Consider the following 18,005-nt stretch of genomic DNA (forward strand, 5'->3'; position numbering starts at 1 on the left):
CAAGCAGTCTTTCTGCCTATTGTATTTTCTTTCCAATTAAATAATCTCACTTTCTTTTATCTTCCTCTCTCAAACTAGTTCCAGTCTTCTTTAGGATCCTTTTCAGCAGCATACCTAAACTGTCCAGGCTCTCTAGTAAACCCTCTGGTCCTAGGAAATCTGCTCCACTTTACCACTGAATTTTTATCCTGGTTATCTGTCTCTAGAAACTTGCTTTTTTTGGGTAACTGGCTGGGTGGAATCAGGAACATCATACCTTTCTTGGATTTTTGCATGGCAATTCTCACTTTGTCGTAACAGGACTATATAATGTGCTATAAGAATGAATTCTTCATACCTTTAGATTTTTACAGTTCACACTGCTATGACACAAGGCACTTGGGATACTTGGGATGAAGTCCCCAGGTGCCTGAAGGGCCCTGCAGCTCCTGAGCTCTTCCTGCCAGTCCTTGGGCATCTGTTCATTCATTTGTTCATTTAAAGGAGCACGGACATCTCTTGTAAAGCTATGCAGAAATTATCTTCACTGATGAGATAAGATATAAACTACTCTGTGATACAAAAAAAAGAAAGGTCGGGTTGGCAGATTACTTTTGCTGACCTCTTTAGTAATACTTTGTATTACTATGAAAGTAATACAGAATTATTTGGCCATTGATTTAGGCCAGAAATGATGAGCAGTCTGCTAACAGATATCTTTGACATTTTTCAAAGTGACAGGAAGGTATTAATGTGCTATACAATGTGCTGTATTTGTTCATGATACCAATCTCTAACAAAAGAATATGTCTAAGTGCCTGTCAGTTGATTGAAGTCTCTTTCAGGAAGCTACAGCTGAGTTACCGCTGCATTCTTTAGGAAGATAAAGCTGAACTGGGTTCTCTATTCTCACCAAAGCTGTGTGGAAATTGTGAATGTTTTATTTTATTTAAATTAAATATTTTATATATTTAATATAATGCACGGCTATTGCTGTTGCTTTAAGAATGGTGACCTGTTACATGCTGTCTCATCCAGGACTGGCGTTCCCATCTCCCCTTTTCACAGCAGAACCAGAGGTTGTTTTGTTTTTTATCTTTCAGGTCATTTTGGCCGGGCAGGGAGTGTTTTCCCCTCCCTGGTGCACATCCTCCAAGGGCTGTCAGCTCCTGCAGCTCTCCTACCTCTCTATCCCCTGTAAAGCACTGAGAGGTTCTCCCGGCAGTTCCAGGCCCTTGAACCAGCCAGCCTCAGCCGTGGTTTGGATTCCGATGTGTTTACCCCGCTCCTCCCGCAGAGGCGGGGCTGGCAGGGGCTTCCGAGGCGCGGGACCTTTCCTGAGCCGCTGTGCCCCGTGAAGCCCGAACAGGAGATAAAAAATATCAGTAACACACGAAGGAAAACTCCCCACTGCCTCCTGTGTTGCTGGGAGATTGCATTTTCTTACAGCCCCTGCCCTGATCCCACGGTTTCACCTATTGTTGGTACAGGAGTTGTAATAAAGATTTGCCACCAATTATATCCGGTTTAAAAGTGGATTTTTGTAGGCACATCTTTTATAGCGACAGGAAGCCTTGTTGGCAGCATATTTTAATTATGCTCCGAAGCTAATCAAGGAAGGAGAATCAGTTCTGAACACAGCAAGCTGCATACCCACATGTGAGTGCCTATTTCCTCAGGGCAGGTACAAGTGTTTAAGCGTTGCTGAACTCCCAGCATGTGAGTAATCTCAATGTTTATAAAGTGCAGGCTTTCATAGGGAGGGGAGGATCCACCACCCCGTGTAAGGCACCTGCTTCCTCTTTCCAGTCACTGGAGGGAGACAGGCAGCTGTGAGCAAGAGACTCTGATCACCTCTGGAAAAGCCCTGACTCTTTTCCCTGACGGTACAGGAAGAGTAAAGCGACTGAAGAGAAACCACGTACCAATAACAGGGTCGCTATTTTATTTCATCACTGCCTGATGCTAGGTGCAAACTTAGTACCATAATTGCTGTGTATGAACAATTTCTGTGATCTGTTACTGAAGGCAATAAGGTTTCCACTAAGAAGCGCCATTTCCTTAATTCTTCTCCATGTTAAGAGTTAAATTTTTCTTTGGTATGAAGGCAGTGGTTCATATATTGGAACAATTACTCTTAGGAAACTCCACGGTTTGTAATGTATGATACATGGTATGGCATTGCCTGGTCTGAATGGGTAACAGCACTAAGGTGCACATGCTCCTTCCCAAAAGAGCAGCCCAGCGTCTCCAGTACCTCCTCTTCCTGCTGCTGTAAAGTCTCAGTGGCTGCAGGAAGCACTAACCCTCTCCAGAAGCCTCTAAATTAGATTGGGAGTTGTTTGAAGCACACTCACATCAACTAAATTCATCTAAGTGAACTACACGAGCTCCTACAACTGAAATGTCACTGGGATGTTTGGGGTCCCAGTTTTGTTCTGCACCTTCTTACAAAGCACGGCAGAAAGAATTTTCTCAGATTTTAATCGCTAGAAGATGGTTATGCAAATGAAGCTTAACTGGTATAAAACAGGAGAGAGGCAGGGCTTACATGCTTACACTCAGAACACGTATGTACCCAACTAAATCATCTTTCAGCAGGTTCAAAATGTTCCCTGCCCCTGTTGCCCACGGGATTTGTCTCCTCTGAGCACATCCCGTCTATTTCAAGCACTCAGTAAACATGCACTTTAGCTCTTCAGCGGAAAAGAAGAATGTTATTTGTGCACTATCCCTGTGTTAGAGGCTTCAAATGAGTCTTTAGCCAACCAGTTTGGCAGGCCTCCCTGGCTTTGCATTAAAGATTCCAATTTGCAGCTTGCAGAATAATTACAGGCTTGGCAGAGATCCGTTCAGGCTCTGCTGCACTGGTGAGGAAGTTCATGGATCCCACCTGGCTTTGTGCAGGGTCTGATAAGCGTCACACGTGCCCGGGTTTTTGACGTGCTGCTTTTCAAGGTGACTTGCCAAAGCATTTTGTGCCTTGTCTTTCTCCTCACTCCATCTGCATTCCCGTTTCTGCTGCTGCTCAGTAGCAGTGATAAGAACACGGTGTCAGGGTTCCGTCGTCTCCTGTTCTTTGTGAGTAACGAGGGGGTGGACACACATTCAGATGTAGCAGGGCAGCAAAGTTCTTTACAAATGAGCTCGAAAACCGCAATCCCCACTTCCTACTGCTCTGACGCTGGAAAGCCGCCAGGATCTCCGGAAGAAAATAATCCCCAAGACAATGTTGCTTTTGTCCTGCGTTTGTTAGTTATCTCCAAACACCTCGGGACGCCTCTGTGAGTAGAAATGAATCAAAAAGAAACTGGACGCAGGGGAAGGGCAGGGGCCGGGCGGGGGCAGCGCCGGGAGCATCTGCTGCTGTGTGGGGGCGAAAGGAGCGGTGGAAAAGCGCTTTCCCGTGAGAGGCCCCTTCCGCAGGTCCCTCCCCGCTGCTCCGGGCACGGCCGCGGTGCCAGCAGAGCGTCCCCCTGCTCCGCTGTCCGCAGGCGGCGGGAGGAGCCCGCAGCCCCCGCCCCTGCCGCGCCTGGGAGGCGCCGGCGCCGCTACAAGAGCGGCGGCCCGGCCCGGGCTGCGCCGTCCTGCTCCGAGCTGTGGGAGTGAGCCCGCGGAGCAGCGAGCCGGGGCTGCGGGAAAGAGCCGGGCTTGCGCTTGTCAAGGTACGTCCTCTGCTCAGGGAAAAACACGTTAGGGGTTATACGAGAGGGACGTTTTCCTCTAGTGAGGAAACTCGATGCTGTTTTCTCTCTTTAGTGGTTTCGTTCCGTTCCTGCACCATCTAACTCTAAAGGTAGTGTGCTGGGCAGGGGCTGTTCTGAACGTGGGGATTGAATGGGCTTGTGCTAGTCCTGCCTTGAATGGCGCCCTCGGTGCCTTGCTTGGCTGTAGTGTGTCCATGAAGGATGTTCATGCACTTTTTCCTCTCCGTGTGTCTGCAGGTGGATTTCTCCTCAAACTTTTCCCCTTTGCGGACCTCCTGCCCAGCTACAGGGATGTGGTTCTTGGAAAAGATCAGAGCGTCACATGAAAATGGAAACCTCCCCAGCTCTTCCTTCCTGGGACTGCCACAAGGCCAAAATCTGCCAGAAAAAGCCCGGCTGAGGGCTGCTGTTTTTCCAAACGTGATCACTCCTGACAGGATCCCTGAGTTCTGCATTCCCCCCAGGCTGACCAGCTCTGGCTCCATTAAGGGCAGCGGCTTCCACCAGGATCACAGTTCAGTGGATGCAGCTCTTACTTCTGATTACAGCCCCAGCTCCTTCCCACATCTCATTCAGGTGGAAAGTGTTGAAGAGGAGGTCGCAGCCCTGGAAGAAGAAAGCACCAACGCAGACCCCCAGTCCCAAGCAGCGCTCTCCCTGCCCCACTTTCCCAGAGCCTCCACTTCCTATGGCTTCTGCACCTTGCTGGAGAGTCCCCACACCAGGAGAAAGGAGTCCATCTTCCACGGTGATCCACGTGCGGCTCTGCCCAGCCTGAAGCTGTCTCGGTCCCGAGCCAACACCTTCAGTGGCAAAGGGAGCGTGTCCAATCCCATCGCTATCAGCTTTGCTTCCGTGCGACTGCCGCCCAAGCACCTCTCTCTGCACAGGCAGGGCACCTGTGACAGTGACACTGCCTCTTCCAGCGACTCCTCTCCTTTCAGTTCTCCTCTCCTCAGCAGGTCACCTCCCAGACCCTGCTCCCTCATCAAAGCACACAGCCAGGAGGGATTGCTCTGCAGAGCACTGAAAGACAAGAGCAAACCCGCTGTGCCCAGGAACAATTCTCTCTCTACAGAGGAGAGCAGCTCCACCGATAACAGCCCCAGTGCCACCAGGAGAGCCTCCGAGGGGCTGCTTGGCATGCGGAGCTTTAGCTCCTCCTGCTCTCCCATGTTTCCCGTGGACCTGAGCTGCAGCCGGGAGAGGCTGCTGGCAGAGAGCACCGTGCTCCTGGGCAAGGGAGGCGTGCTGAGGCTGTCAGCCGAATACTGCGCAGAGAACGAGCGGCTGCGCATCCGCCTCATCAGTGCAGAGGGGCTGTACGACGATTCTGTAGAGCCCAAAAACATAAACTGCTGCATCTCCTTCTCCCTGGTGCCAGGGAAAACACAGAAGCAGAGAAGCACAGTGATAAAGAGAAGCAGAAACCCCATCTTCAATGAGGACTTCTTTTTTGATGGCATTGCGGAAGAGGAGCTGTACAGCCTCTCTGTCAGGATGAAAGCAACAAATAAAGGGTGCAGTATGAAACGGGATTATACCCTAGGAGAGCGGCAGTTGTCTATAATGAGTATGTTGTCAGTGTAGTGCTTCAAATATTCAAACTGTCTCCTGAAAGTTTTCTACTAAATAAAGTTTTAGGTTGACTTTTACGTTGTTGCAGGGTTTTTTTTTTAAGAATACTTAGAAGCACTGCCTTGCTTGGTGTTGCTGTTGTGCTCTTGTGCCTTGTTTTGCTGTTTAACACTTCAAACTCTGAGATAGGAGGGGTTAAAAGGTGGCTGTGGAGCAGACCTCTGCCTGTAGACTAGGACAGCAGAGGGAAGAAGGGCCAGTTTGCCTTTAGGATAAAGAATAAGGCTGTTCTTGTTTATGGCTTTCAGGCCATAAACTTCAGGTGGAAGTGTTTTTTACTCTTCCTGGTCCCTAAGTGGGTAACAGTCTGTGCCCACAGTACACCCTGAACTCTGTTGTAGCTCCTCGGTACAACATCGGTTCAATGGACCATTTTGACAGCCACACATTTGCACAAAGCAGTGTTTCAATGAGCCCTGTATTCGGAGGAGAATGACATCTTTCACAACAGGAGGGTTTGGATTCCCAGAGCCGGTGTAAGTTCGTGGTGAGGGTAACGGGATCAGCCTGTGAGCAGCAGCTGGAGCCACAGGAGGCAGGGCTGTGGTTCCACAGAGCTCGGTATAAACACTTGGCCAGCCTGGGCGAGGTTGCAGCACGGTCAGCATCTCTCACCTTCCCTTTCCACGGTCGGTTTCACAGGCACAGAAGCGAGTTGCCAGGTGATTGCGTTTTGATCAGGAATGTACCTGAGAGCTCCAGCCCTCAGCAGTCCAGCCATTGAATCCTTGCTGAAGCTGATAAGGTATCAGTGCAGCAAGGGCAAAGGACAGTTTGGGATCTCGGCACTGAATTCCTGCTTCAGCTCCTGACTTGATGCATACCTTGCTCAAGTCATTGTCATACAATTACTGTAATCAATCTGTCACCAAGCAGCGAGTGGCTGAAGCACTTGCTGTGCCAGGGAAAACACAAAGGTGCAGAACTCCTGCCTGCTCCAGACCATCTTCCCTTTTTTTTTAATGAGGTTTGCTGGGGGCTGAGTAAAATGGATAAATTAGTGGGAGGAGGTAAAAGTGTCTTGAAAGTCCAGGCCTGTTCTGCCTCCCTTGATTAAGTTGCAGGCTTCATTATGTGAGGGTAGATAAGCCTTAATGGAGGAGCAATCCGTGCAGGCAAGGGGCAGAGAAAACAAAGGTTTCCTTTTGTGTTCCCTTTGAGGCTGTAGAAACAGGGCCTTGCTGGTGCCCAAATACACCTCTTAAAAGCTATTCCACAAAGATTTTAGCAGAATCTCCCTCGGGCCTATTCTGGCAAGAGTCTAGTTGTCTGCAAATCATGGGACTGCTCACAGGGAGACTGTGGTATTCCTTGGCCAATGAATAATTTGATTCAGTTTCAGGCAGAAATACTCAAGGAAGGACAGCAGAAAATTCCTTCTGATAGCAGAAAAAGCTCAAAGGATGTTAACTGTGACCACAAGTGCTCAGAAATGCCTACTGCTAATCCTTGATCCAACCCACATCAGATGCTTCTAAAAACAGGATCCTTGTACGAAGGACAACTCACACAGGTGAATGCCTGGGTGTTTTCCCAGAAGCCAACTGCAATAAAATGGAATAATAATCCCCTTGTGCTAAGGGAAGGAATTAAATGTACTGAACACTGCTCAGATGGAGGTGATACACTGTCACATTTAACCTTGAATCTGAGCAAATTGACGGTAAGGGAAAACTTATAGGAAGTGGGGAGAAGTGAAATTAAAAAAGGTGACTTCAAGGGAGAATCAATAATGTTACAAAAAATAAGCCAATTTAATTAGTTATTGCATGGGGTCTCCTGAGGGGAGGCAGAGGCTCCCTCTTCAGGCTTGTCACTCATCCACCATCACACTTTTAGTTCCTGGGTTTAGGGTCCCTTCACAGGTGTACTCACACGGAGAGATTGCCTGAGGTCACACAGAAGAGCTGCAGGCCTCAGGGGCTCTTGTACAGCCACACTGGTGGGTGTCTGTCTGTCCTGTGACCTGTGCCCTGCCAGTGCTGTCCTGCAGGGACACACAGCCACGGGATGGCTCCAGGTGGGGAGGGGCCCTCTGGGGTTAGATCACCTGAATCCTGCTGGACGCACAGTCAGCTCTGGCAGGCTGCCCAGGACCATGTCCTGTATTGGGTTTAAAGCGTCTCCAAGGATGGAGACTCCAAAATCTGCTTGGGAAACTTAGTCCAAATCCTCACCAGCAGAAAAGGTTGGGTTTTTTTTCTTCAAAAGTGAAATTTCCTGTGTTTCAGTCTGTTCTTGTGGCCTCTTGTCCTGTCACTGGATACTGCTGAGTAAAGCCTGGCTCCATCCTCTGCACTCCCTCCCAGCAGATAGTCTCACATATCATTGAGATCTTCCCTGGGCCTTCTCTCTGCAGCCCAATGGGCAAACTGCAGTCACTGCCACAAAAGAAATTTCCTTCTCAAGTCTCATCAGCAGGGAAGGAGTTAAGTCCTGAAGAAAGTTCTCCTTTCCTGTCATAGGAAAGTAGGTTTCCAGCTGGAGTCATCTGGCCAAGTGTTTAAACAGGTGATGGCCACCTCTCTGGTTGGTCAAAAGGAAACTCAGCTATTTTTAAAACTCTTTAAAAAATGAAATATTTCTGAGAAAGCCTCCTCATGGAGGTTTGATGATAGGCCTGCAAGTTAGAGGGGGACAAAGCAAAGCAGTAGAAGATTTGTAGACTCAATTCAAAGGCAGAGTTTAAGCCTGGGAATGACAGAGACACTTTGCCTACCTTTCTCTGGTAAATAATTTAGCTTCCGGTTTTTCTTGATAATTTTGTTCTTTAATATAAGAACTTCAAATTACCTATTCAGGTACATTAGACAAGACTAGACATGACTGTGACACTGGATGGAAAACAGTGTTGGTGGGCCCCCCCCATTTTAGTGTGTCTCTATATTTTAGAGTATTTGATTAACTTTGAGTTTGGGGTGTTGCTCATCAGGCATTATTAACAATGCAAAGCCATAATACAGTTTGAACACTCCATTTTGCCTGGCTGTTAGAGGGCACAGGAGTTGTTTTCCTGTGCTCTTGGGGGTGAGTTGAGCTGTGAGTGGTGAACACCTTCGAGGCTGCAGCTGCTTTCCGTAAGCGTCAGCCGTACTGGGGCAATTACGTAAAACACCTGCATAAGCAAACAAAAAGGCAACTGGATACTCCGGCCTGGAAAAACGCATGATGCCTCAATGCTTGTGTTAGAGTCAGCAGCAAGAAGAAAATCAACCTCCTGCATTAGCAAACAGCTACTCAGAGTTAAGAAATATTATCTGCAGGAGTTTTTGGAACTTCTGAAATGCCATGAAAATATGGGAGCATAAATGACTCTTTCAAGCAAGACTCCTGGTTTGGGTTGTCTGATCAGCTGTAGTCAGTGGTGCTCTCTGGTTGGAAGATCACATCTCAATTTAAATTTAAAAAACCCCAGACAATTGTTTGAGGAAAAGAAAATCTTTGTGCCAAGATCCTGGACTCGTGTTCTGCTAAGCAAATATTATTTGTTTCAGCTGCACTGGAAGCAATACTTATGCTGCCCTTTTCAAATGCAGGTATTTTGAGCATGCCTCTTCAGTCCTGGAGAAATGTTACTGCAAAGCAAGGCTTATGTTTTTCTTTCCAGAAATCCACTCAGGTTATCTCAAATACAAATTGAGTTGCAATACACTGAGGTTTACTACAGTACAAGGCAGTTCCTGTAAGTGAGCTCCTTTTCAGGTAAAATTCAGAAATAGAACCAAGGGAAGAAAATACATGTGACCTAAAAAGCCTGACAGGACAGATCTGTAGACTGGGGATTAGGCAGCATAGTGTCTGCAGTATCAAATTCTGCTTATTGCATCACTTTTTCTAAGCTGCTCCCATTTCTCAGACTGCCTTTGGAGAGGCACTGCTGAACACAGCACCTATGCTGCTTCTAGGTGCTTCATCTGAGAGGGCTTTTTGGGGAGGGTGGCACTTCTGCTCCTGGGGCTTGGCTTTTCAGTCAGCCACAGTGGCTGTTGTGAAAGGCTGAACATACAGTGGGGCCTAATGGGCAAAAATTCTTCTATTTTTTTAGTCTAGGTAGTAAATGCTGTGAGTAACTCTTAGTTCCCTTAGAGAACTGATGAAAGAACAATCAGATAAAATTATAAATGTGTGAAAAGCCTATCTGTGGGTTGCCAAGCTTGGGAAGTTGTCCTGGAGGAATCAGTGTCAATGGGATTGCTCAGTGTGAGCAGCTCTCTCTCAGGGCTGCCAGGGAGGTGATGCCACAAGCTGTGTGTCCACTGGGCCACCCCACGCCCACCAGGGCCACCCCACGCCCAGCACACCTTTCCCAGCTCTTGGCTGCTGGGTGGTTGTCCTGTGTCTAGGCTGGAGCTCCAGCTTGCATGGGTGCCTGAACTGTGGGCCATGATACTTGGCCAGAGTAGGAAAGGTCATGAGTCGTATCTATTGACAGCTTTTTGCAGCAGGATTGAAGCAAACAGTAGCCCCCTTATGCTCCCCAAATGAATAGCATCATTAGGTGCTATTTGTTTTTGAGTAGTGTGCCCTGAACAAAAATGTGTGTAAGATTAATCTGTATATTTAAATGAATGGCATTTCAGTACAGACTTAGTGCTGGTGACTGTCACTGAAATGTACTCTACTATTATTAATAGTGCCTTAGAAGCAAAGGCTGATGGTGAACAATCTGTCCCTGTAGCAGGGGTAAAATGAAGTTTAATGTTGTGAAGTGTCTGTGAACTAACCTGCAGTGCACTGAGGTGATTGATGTAAAGCCCAAAGCACACCTCAGCTGGGCTGTGCTCAGTGTTTCACTGCCTGCAGAGTGGGGAAAGGCTCCACATTCTTTGAGTATTTTGTGCCTCCATTAGGCATTGATAAGCAAGCCACGTTTTGTGCTGCTGCATCTTTGCATTTAGGGTATCCTTTGGAGAGGAAAAGAGCTTCCAGTAATTCTTTGTTCCTGCTAGGAACAGAGATAGCTACAGCCCAGGTTCCTGGTAATAGGTGGCAATGGAGACAAGGTACTGGGAATTGAGCACGGTCAATTGGATGAGAGGAAGAGTCCAACAAACAGGAGTGAATAGAATTCACAGCCATTTTTGCTTAGATAACCACCACAGGTGACCAAACAGCTCTGTCCTCTGGTTTTGTTATTCCTTCTCCTGCTACTTTTCTCTTTCTGACTATAAATATTCTAATGCTGCAAAATTACCTATCCTGGGTGGTACAGTGAGAACTGTCAAGCATTGCACGTTCTAGACAGGAAAGAACTGAACAAGATTTTCCACTTGGCCTCTGTTCTGTTAAATCTAAATGATTTTTCTACTTACCTTTCTCAGCCTCTTCAGTGCAAAGTCAGGGAGCATCTGAAGGAGCTCAAGGTGAAAGAAGGTAATCTGAAAAACTTCAGAGTTGCTTCTTTTTAGTGAGAGGACCAAAGTTCTGTGTCTTTGTTACATTGCTGGATGAAGAAGCACTTGCAGGGAAGCAAGTCACAGGCTGTCTGTCTAAGCTGTTGCTGGGAATTAGAGGAGGTCACACAAATCCAGTTTCCCGATGCTTGTATCCCTGTGTGCTGTGGTTTTCCTATGGCTGTCTCATCATATTCCTCAGCTGCCTGTAAGGAAGAGCTCTTCCCTCTCTTAAGAGGTGAGAAAGACATGGAGAAACATCACTCAGGTAAGAGGCTCATACCAAAGGTGCTCATTTGCTCATGCACAGAGGCAAAACATGAGATGAAGCAGCTTAGAAAGGCATTGTATGAATATTCAGGATCATTTCTATAAGATCCTCATGAACACGCACAGTTCCAGAAGATGAAACTCCTTAACTCAAATCTTTGTTCTGGTTTTGGTGGGGTGATTTGTGGTGTTTTTGTCAAACCTTCCTTTGCTAACCACTGGCTGTTTCCAGTGAGCAATAAACCTGAATTTACCATACCATTAGATATAAAACAAAAACAGATTTTGTCTTGAAATCCCAGAGCCAACTTCAGCTTGCCTGGGAGGTTTCTGTGATTCCACCAGATTATTTGTGTCATTTTGATTGTAGAAGATACCCTAATTTTAAGTGTGTGTTGCTTGATCCTTTCTGGCTGCCCAGTGCCCCTAGCAGAGCTGCAGCTGCCAGAACTGCTTTCTGCTGCAATCCCAGCTGTTCCTTTTGCAGATGTTGGGCAGTGGGCACAGCTGGCTTTGCAGCGCTGGATGCCAGAGCCTCAGCAGAGCTGGAGCCCCAGCACTGCTCGTGCCTGCCCTTTCCAATGTGACACAGCTTTGGTGTTAGACAGGCTCAGCAGGAGCTGCTGCCCAGCCCCAGGGACTGCTGTGCTGGGCCTGGCAGTAGAGAGGGAGCTGAAGGAGAAGAAGGATCACCCAGTAAAGCTTGTGAAAGGCAAACAGCTCATGCTGAGTGTTGGCAAAAGCCATGTCACAAATGGTGGAAAAGTGACTAGTGGTCAATGCTGACTTTCACACCCCTAATTAGCTGCTGTCAAAGCTGATTCAAGGCAGTAATTCGGCTGTGCAGTGTTGGATCAGCTGGGGGGAAGAAGCAGAGTCAAACCTTCACAGATGATTTCTAAGGATAGGAAGAGTTGTGTAGAGCCCTAAGTGTTGTTTGTCTGCCACGTGTGCTCCACCAGTGATGGAGGATGGCTGGTTGTCAAGTGGGATTCTGTGAAGGAAAATATCCACCCTTCTCCTCAGATGGGTGCTTAACCCTGTGCCATGACAGAGGTTGCAGTGCACCAGAGTAATAATTTTGCATTTTTAAGATAAAACTTCTGATTTCTGTTCGGAAAAGTTACAAAACCTAACCCTCAGCTTTGTTGCTTATTAACCCAGCTGGTTTTTTTAGCAGAATGTTTTGCTGGGCTATTTCCTCTGGTATAATCCAGAGGAATCTGAAACAAGACCATTAGTGTAAAAACGCTGGTGAAACTGAGAGCTATTCTTTATCCACTGGGAACATTGAACATTTTCCAAGTGTGCATAAATCCAAAGCACAAATCTCATTCAATAGTGTGTTTCCTAAGACTTGTCTTAACTAGATCTATTGGAAAGGAACAGACACAGCTAGTAAATGTAGACAAAGAGCTATGGGAACCAGCTGGAATATTTATTGTTCTAAAAAAGCATGTGACCATTTTTAGCCATCTGTTTTGAAGCTATCTTGCTAGGAGTGAATGAATTAAGGTTGCTTCAGGAATAGGACTGGGTGGAAATTATGGGACAACAGACATGTCCAGCTGACAGGAATTATTTGCCACCCCTGGAAGTTACTACATGGGCACAGGAGATGAGCAGAACACTTGAGAATTGCACAAATATGAACAAAAACAAAGGGAGATTTAATCCGTGGGACTTTTTGAAAGGTCAAAAATGCAGCACGATCTCAGGGAAGTTACTGGAAAAAAACTGATAAAGTCAAAAGCAAGAATGCAGGGTAGGTCTGCCAGTATGGAACTAATCTGCTCCATTTATTTATATTTCCATTCAGTGTTTGAATTGTAAAGACGTACTCTTTGAGGACTGAGTACCACTCACCTTTCACTTCTGCTTGATAAGAATGTCTTTTTCTAAAGAAAAACAGTCCTTGTTATGGATTAGGCTCATGACTTTTTTGTCAACTCCAGAATCCTGGCATAGTTGATGCCAGAGGTCCCCAAGTCCATCCCCTTGCTGACAGCAGGGTCAGCTGCAGCAGTCTGCCCAGGACCACGTTCACTTGGATTTTGAATACCTTCAAAGGATGGAGACTACATCCTCTCTGGGCAACCTGCCCTAGAGCTTCCCCACCCCCAGAGTAAAAATGGGGCATTTTTCTCCTCTTCCTTCACCTGTTCATCTTTTGTGTAGATGGAATTTCCCAGGTTTCAGTCTGCACCCATTTCCTTTTGTTCATTCTGGTTGCACTGAGAAGAATTTGGCTCCAACTTTGCTTCCTCAAATCACACTACCATTGTTCCTTCTACTCAGTTTCACCTTCCAAACACAGGAGATGGTTTTTCTGTGAGTTGCTCTACGTTTTGCTAATACCAGAAATGTAATAATATAAGATGTCTCACCCATCTTGGCTTTTTTTAAAACTACTACAAATATCTGTGGTCTGACCCTGCTTACACTACATGCAAAGGGAATCTCAGAATCTCATAAGTGCCAAGTTAAAAACTTTTAATACCTATGTGAGATGCATTGTCATCAGTATAAAATGCAAGTGTTACAAAACTGAGCAAGACTTTAAACCTGAAAAGTATATTGATAAAAATAATTTGGCAAGGCTGAAGTCTTTCTTCTTCAATAGATTACAAGTGCACAACATTGGGATTCAGTCATGATCCACTTCTCTGCTCATTACACCTGAATTAACAAGATTTTTGACTGCACAGGCTGCAGGACTAAAGCATGTCAGATCAAAGTGTGAAAAGGTTTGCAGTATATAATTCCAAATGCATCAACCAGACTGACAGGAGTTAATGTTTTTCTGAATAGTGACCCTGAACCCTGATTGCAAAACAATATGCTAGATAAACATGTATTATCATACATGAGATACAGCAATGTCTGAAGAGAAATTTTATCCCAGAATACAGCAGAAGAACAAGTTCTTTTTACCATGGCCTTGAATATACCAGGCCTGTAGCTATCATCTTTGCAACATTAAAAAACAAGGAAAAGAAAAAAAAGGCAGGACTGAGTCAGTGGCAGCAGCAGAGGCAGAAAGATCTATGTTTCTGTGTGTCATGCCAGGGGAACTTTACCCCTGTCTGCTTTCCACTGGTCCCTCTGACATTGTGCAGCCTTCTCCACTGCCTCACTGTGCCCTATTCTTTATCCTTCTTTTGTTGTGTGGTGATTGTGTGAGCAGGCAGAAATCTCAGATGTGGGCTAACCGGAGAAAACCAGAGGAGTCTCAAACTGCCATCTGTGCATCTAGACTTTGGAGGATAAATCCAGCTAACCTGACAATTATGCTATTTTCATCTATTGTGTTGTACAGATTTCTTTCTTTCTCTCCTTCTTCTCTCTTCCTTCTGCAGTTCCAGCTGGCTCCTTCCTGTCCCCAGCACAGCCACCTCACCCTGTCTGTCCCTCATACAACATCTCACCCTCTCTGTCCCTGCACTCCCTCCTGTCCCTCCCTCCTCACAGCACGGCCAGCAGACTCCAGGTGCCTCTCTACCAGCAAACTCACTCTTTTATCACACCCACAGCTGGGAGGGCAAGGCTGTTCCCACTCTGGAGTAATGAACTGAGCTGCAATGCACCAGAGGCAAGATTCCCTCCAGCACTGTCTCCCCACACTGCAGTTTGGCTTGCTGGTGGTGCTCTTACACATGGAGCAGTGGTAGGTGGAAGGAGACTTGTTAGCCATGCACACATGGCCAGACTAACACAGGCCTGTGCTACCAGATTTTCTGGAAACTACAAAAGGAGACATAAAAACATGTAAGGGAAAGGAGCAATCCAGTACACCCCACAGAACTCTAGTTCTACAGCTTTCTTCCACACCACGTCTACTTCAATATCACTGAAATATAAACACTAACAAAATCCATTGACAGAGCAGGCCTTGCTCAGGTATATGAAGCAGAAAACATTAATGAGGAAACTGGTGATATTAAAGTGCATCATAAAAACACGATTATTGACCTCCTAATTTAATGAAGCATTGCACCTCATTGGAACAAGCAGTTTGTGCATTAGAATAGTTTAGGAAATAAGACACCTATTTATATCTCCCAGTAGTTTCAAATGGTTCTGGGGGGAAAACAAAACAAAAAAAGCAAGGCCATGGTGATGCCAAGCTAACTGTCCAGGTGAGGAAAGATTTTGAATTTGCTAATTCATGATGTGCCTCAACCACATGGTTTTTTTCTCCTTACTATTCCCCCACCCCTTCCAGTTTCTGAGTGTCTCTATACAGGCACCAATAAGTGTTGCCAATAATGTAAGAGGATTCTACTCTGTGCAGATGAGAGGGAAACACACAGCCAGATCTATGTCCCTGCTCAGTGTGTATGAAAGCAGATTCCTAATTTATGCTGCTGCTGAATAAGTCCAGGCACCAGTGCATTGCAATGATTATTTAACAAAGCTTACTTAGAAATGACACCACAATAGCTAATGGCAGGTTGTTTCACTCTTGCAAGTGCATATTAGTTGTTACTTTTAAGGAAAAAAACGACTGAAAGTCTGTTTTTCCTTGTCAGTTTGACAGATAAAATGGGAGGTTGCATATTTCTGACTTTTCCTGTTTAACTGTTCAGCTGGAAGCAGCTTTGGCTTGCAAAGGAGAGGGTACAGAGGGTAGCAGTTTCCCCCTTGCATGATCAGTATAATGTATCATCAAGGTGAATGCTTTCGTGAGCCCATGGCACTCAGCCAGACCCCCAGGACCACCAGGCTCACTTGCTTTGTTTTGGAATAAACAGTTGCTTCACACCCAGGACACAGCACCCAGCCTCCAAGGGCACCTGGACAGAAGTTTGGAAGAACTTTTTACAGCTGTAACTATATCTGCCTGTCAGCCACTTATTGCCATGAGCTGCTGATGTTTCTTGCTGCAGCTTTGACTTACCAAACAGGTTCTTGAGGCAAGGTTGGCCAAACAGTTTGGTTCATCAGCTCTGCAGTGAATTTACTTCTCAGACTGCCTCAAAACAGTCAGATCACTGGACCTGCCATGAAAACAAATTATCTTGATATAAAAGTACTTCTAACCTGTAATTGAATGTTTTTGTCAGGGAAATTGCCGAATCCTCATTTCACATGAACAGATATGTGAGTCATTGCAGTTGAGCATGTTTATTGTACATGGCAGTTCTTTTCAAAACACACGTTTAAACAGATGGCTTATGTTGACTATTAATGCAGTTCCTGCAATTAAGTTCAATCTGAACGAAGTCGACGGGGACCGACATTCTACTGACATCAAAGCTGCTGTATTGCATCTTCTCCCCATGAATGTTCAAATTTGGATCTGCTACTGCAGCCTCACTGAAATGTCAACTGTGATAAGTCACGATGCAGCTGAAGAGGAGAGATAAGGTACCTGGCGTCTTCCTAAATTACTTTTTGACGGGGATTTATTATTTGCATATTCATGCTGCTACATTTCAATGGTGAAAGTCCATGTTTGAGCAAAGTGCTAGAATTAAACACAGCAGCAGGAAGAAACCTGTCTCTGTCTCTGCAGATGGGGTGAGCTCAAAGCACAGGCAAGTGAACTCCCCACACAAGTGACACAAGTCCATGGTGGTGTTGTGCTCTGCCCACCGTACTGCCCACAAATGCTGCTGCTGGGTTTATGGTCCTGCAGACAAAGGACAGAAGATTGGAATGGCCACACACCTGGTGAAACCCAAAGCTCCTGTACTGCAGTGTTGTGTTGAGGCAGATATTGCAATAGTGACTGGCAGAGGAGTGTGGGAGCAGCTCAGGTGACACAGCCTGGACTAGAGCTGAGACTGTTTTGGGGCTTTGGGACTGTTTGGGGCTGATATACAGCCCATTTTGCTGTGTTTAAAAGTGCCATTTCCCTCTACGATTTTTTTGCAGAGTCTTTGGAATTTATGTAAATGTTCATTCCTGCAGCAAAATGCTTCATACTTCAGCTGTGCATTATGTGAAAAAGTGTCTCCCCTTCTTTTGAATTAGCTATCTTTATTTGACAATCTTTCATTGGAAGAAACATCAAACAATTGTTCTCTGTTCACTGTCTTTTGTCACAAATGATTTTACAGGTCTTTTCTACCACCTGGTGTGTTTTGCAGCCTGAGGGATTCGATGCTATTTTTATCACCTTTTCCTGTATTAACTCATCAGTAATTTACTTACCTATCTCAGTAATTTCCAAACACCTGCCTGCAGCAGGTAAGGGGTTGGCCCTGAAGCTGGATTTGTATGGCTGCAATTCAGCAAAGAGGGCATCCAGCCCCTAATGATCCATTTAGGAGCTGTTGACTGTGGCTTCTGAAGTGACACAGAAGTAGCCAGGTTTAGTGAAGCAGAGTAACAGGAATAGTTTAATTAAGCATGTCTATGAGATACTGCTTACCTTTCCCCTCTTTCTTGGTACTCTCCCAAAGCAAATTCCATCTTTACTACTACTTCTGCTATATTGTTCACTCTCATTTAGTATGGGAAAACATACATTTCATACCTATCTTTAGAAGGAGATGTTTTGAAATGTCCTTTCATTATTCAGTAGCAACTTTGTAAACATGCATGGGAGCAGCTTTCTTACAGCACAGAGCTGTACAGCAGTTATGCTGTTTTTCCTATCTGCTCTAGCAGGGCCTGTGACACACATTGTTGAAAGGCTTCCAAGGGTCACTGCATGATGCTGGACAAGGCTGAGGCTGGAGCACAACAAGGTCCCTTCTATTTCCAAGCCTGGCACATGTTCAGTGCTGCAGGGCTGGCACTGCCCCAGTGAAACTGCCTCCCCCGTCTGCTGGAGCAGAGATCTCATCTGCACTCACACTCATGCAAATACCCAGGCAGCCACAGTCAACAACCTAATTAATTCTGAACATCAATACATGCAACCTAAACCACAAAAAATTACCATTCTTTGAGTGGAATTCATGGCTGGAATTAAAAACCCACTGTATTTCTGGGAAAGGCTCTCTGAGGAACAACATGAAAGTTCTCTGAGGAACAACATGCAGTGCTTAAATCTCTTCTGATTTGT

The 18,005-nt window shown here is 45.9% G+C and overlaps 1 protein-coding gene across 2 annotated transcripts; it reads left to right on the forward strand.

The window, feature by feature from the left end:
* Positions 1 to 1,955: 1,955 nt before the first annotated feature.
* LOC134558777 (C2 calcium-dependent domain-containing protein 4C-like) lies at positions 1,956 to 5,341 on the forward strand. Of its 2 annotated transcripts, none has more exons than XM_063412988.1 (2): positions 1,956 to 3,263; positions 3,924 to 5,341. In XM_063412988.1, exon 2 carries the CDS (start codon positions 3,978 to 3,980, stop codon positions 5,274 to 5,276), a length of 1,299 nt encoding a protein of 432 aa, XP_063269058.1. In that variant the 5' UTR covers positions 1,956 to 3,263; positions 3,924 to 3,977; the 3' UTR covers positions 5,277 to 5,341. The 2 variants fall into 2 exon arrangements, with proteins under 2 accessions (XP_063269058.1, XP_063269057.1); XM_063412987.1 differs by lacking the exon at positions 1,956 to 3,263 and adding an exon at positions 3,286 to 3,644.
* The last annotated feature ends 12,664 nt before the right edge of the window (positions 5,342 to 18,005 follow it).

Source organism: Prinia subflava, chromosome 15 (assembly GCF_021018805.1).
Source record: "Prinia subflava isolate CZ2003 ecotype Zambia chromosome 15, Cam_Psub_1.2, whole genome shotgun sequence".
Classification (NCBI taxonomy): Eukaryota; Metazoa; Chordata; class Aves; order Passeriformes; family Cisticolidae; genus Prinia; species Prinia subflava.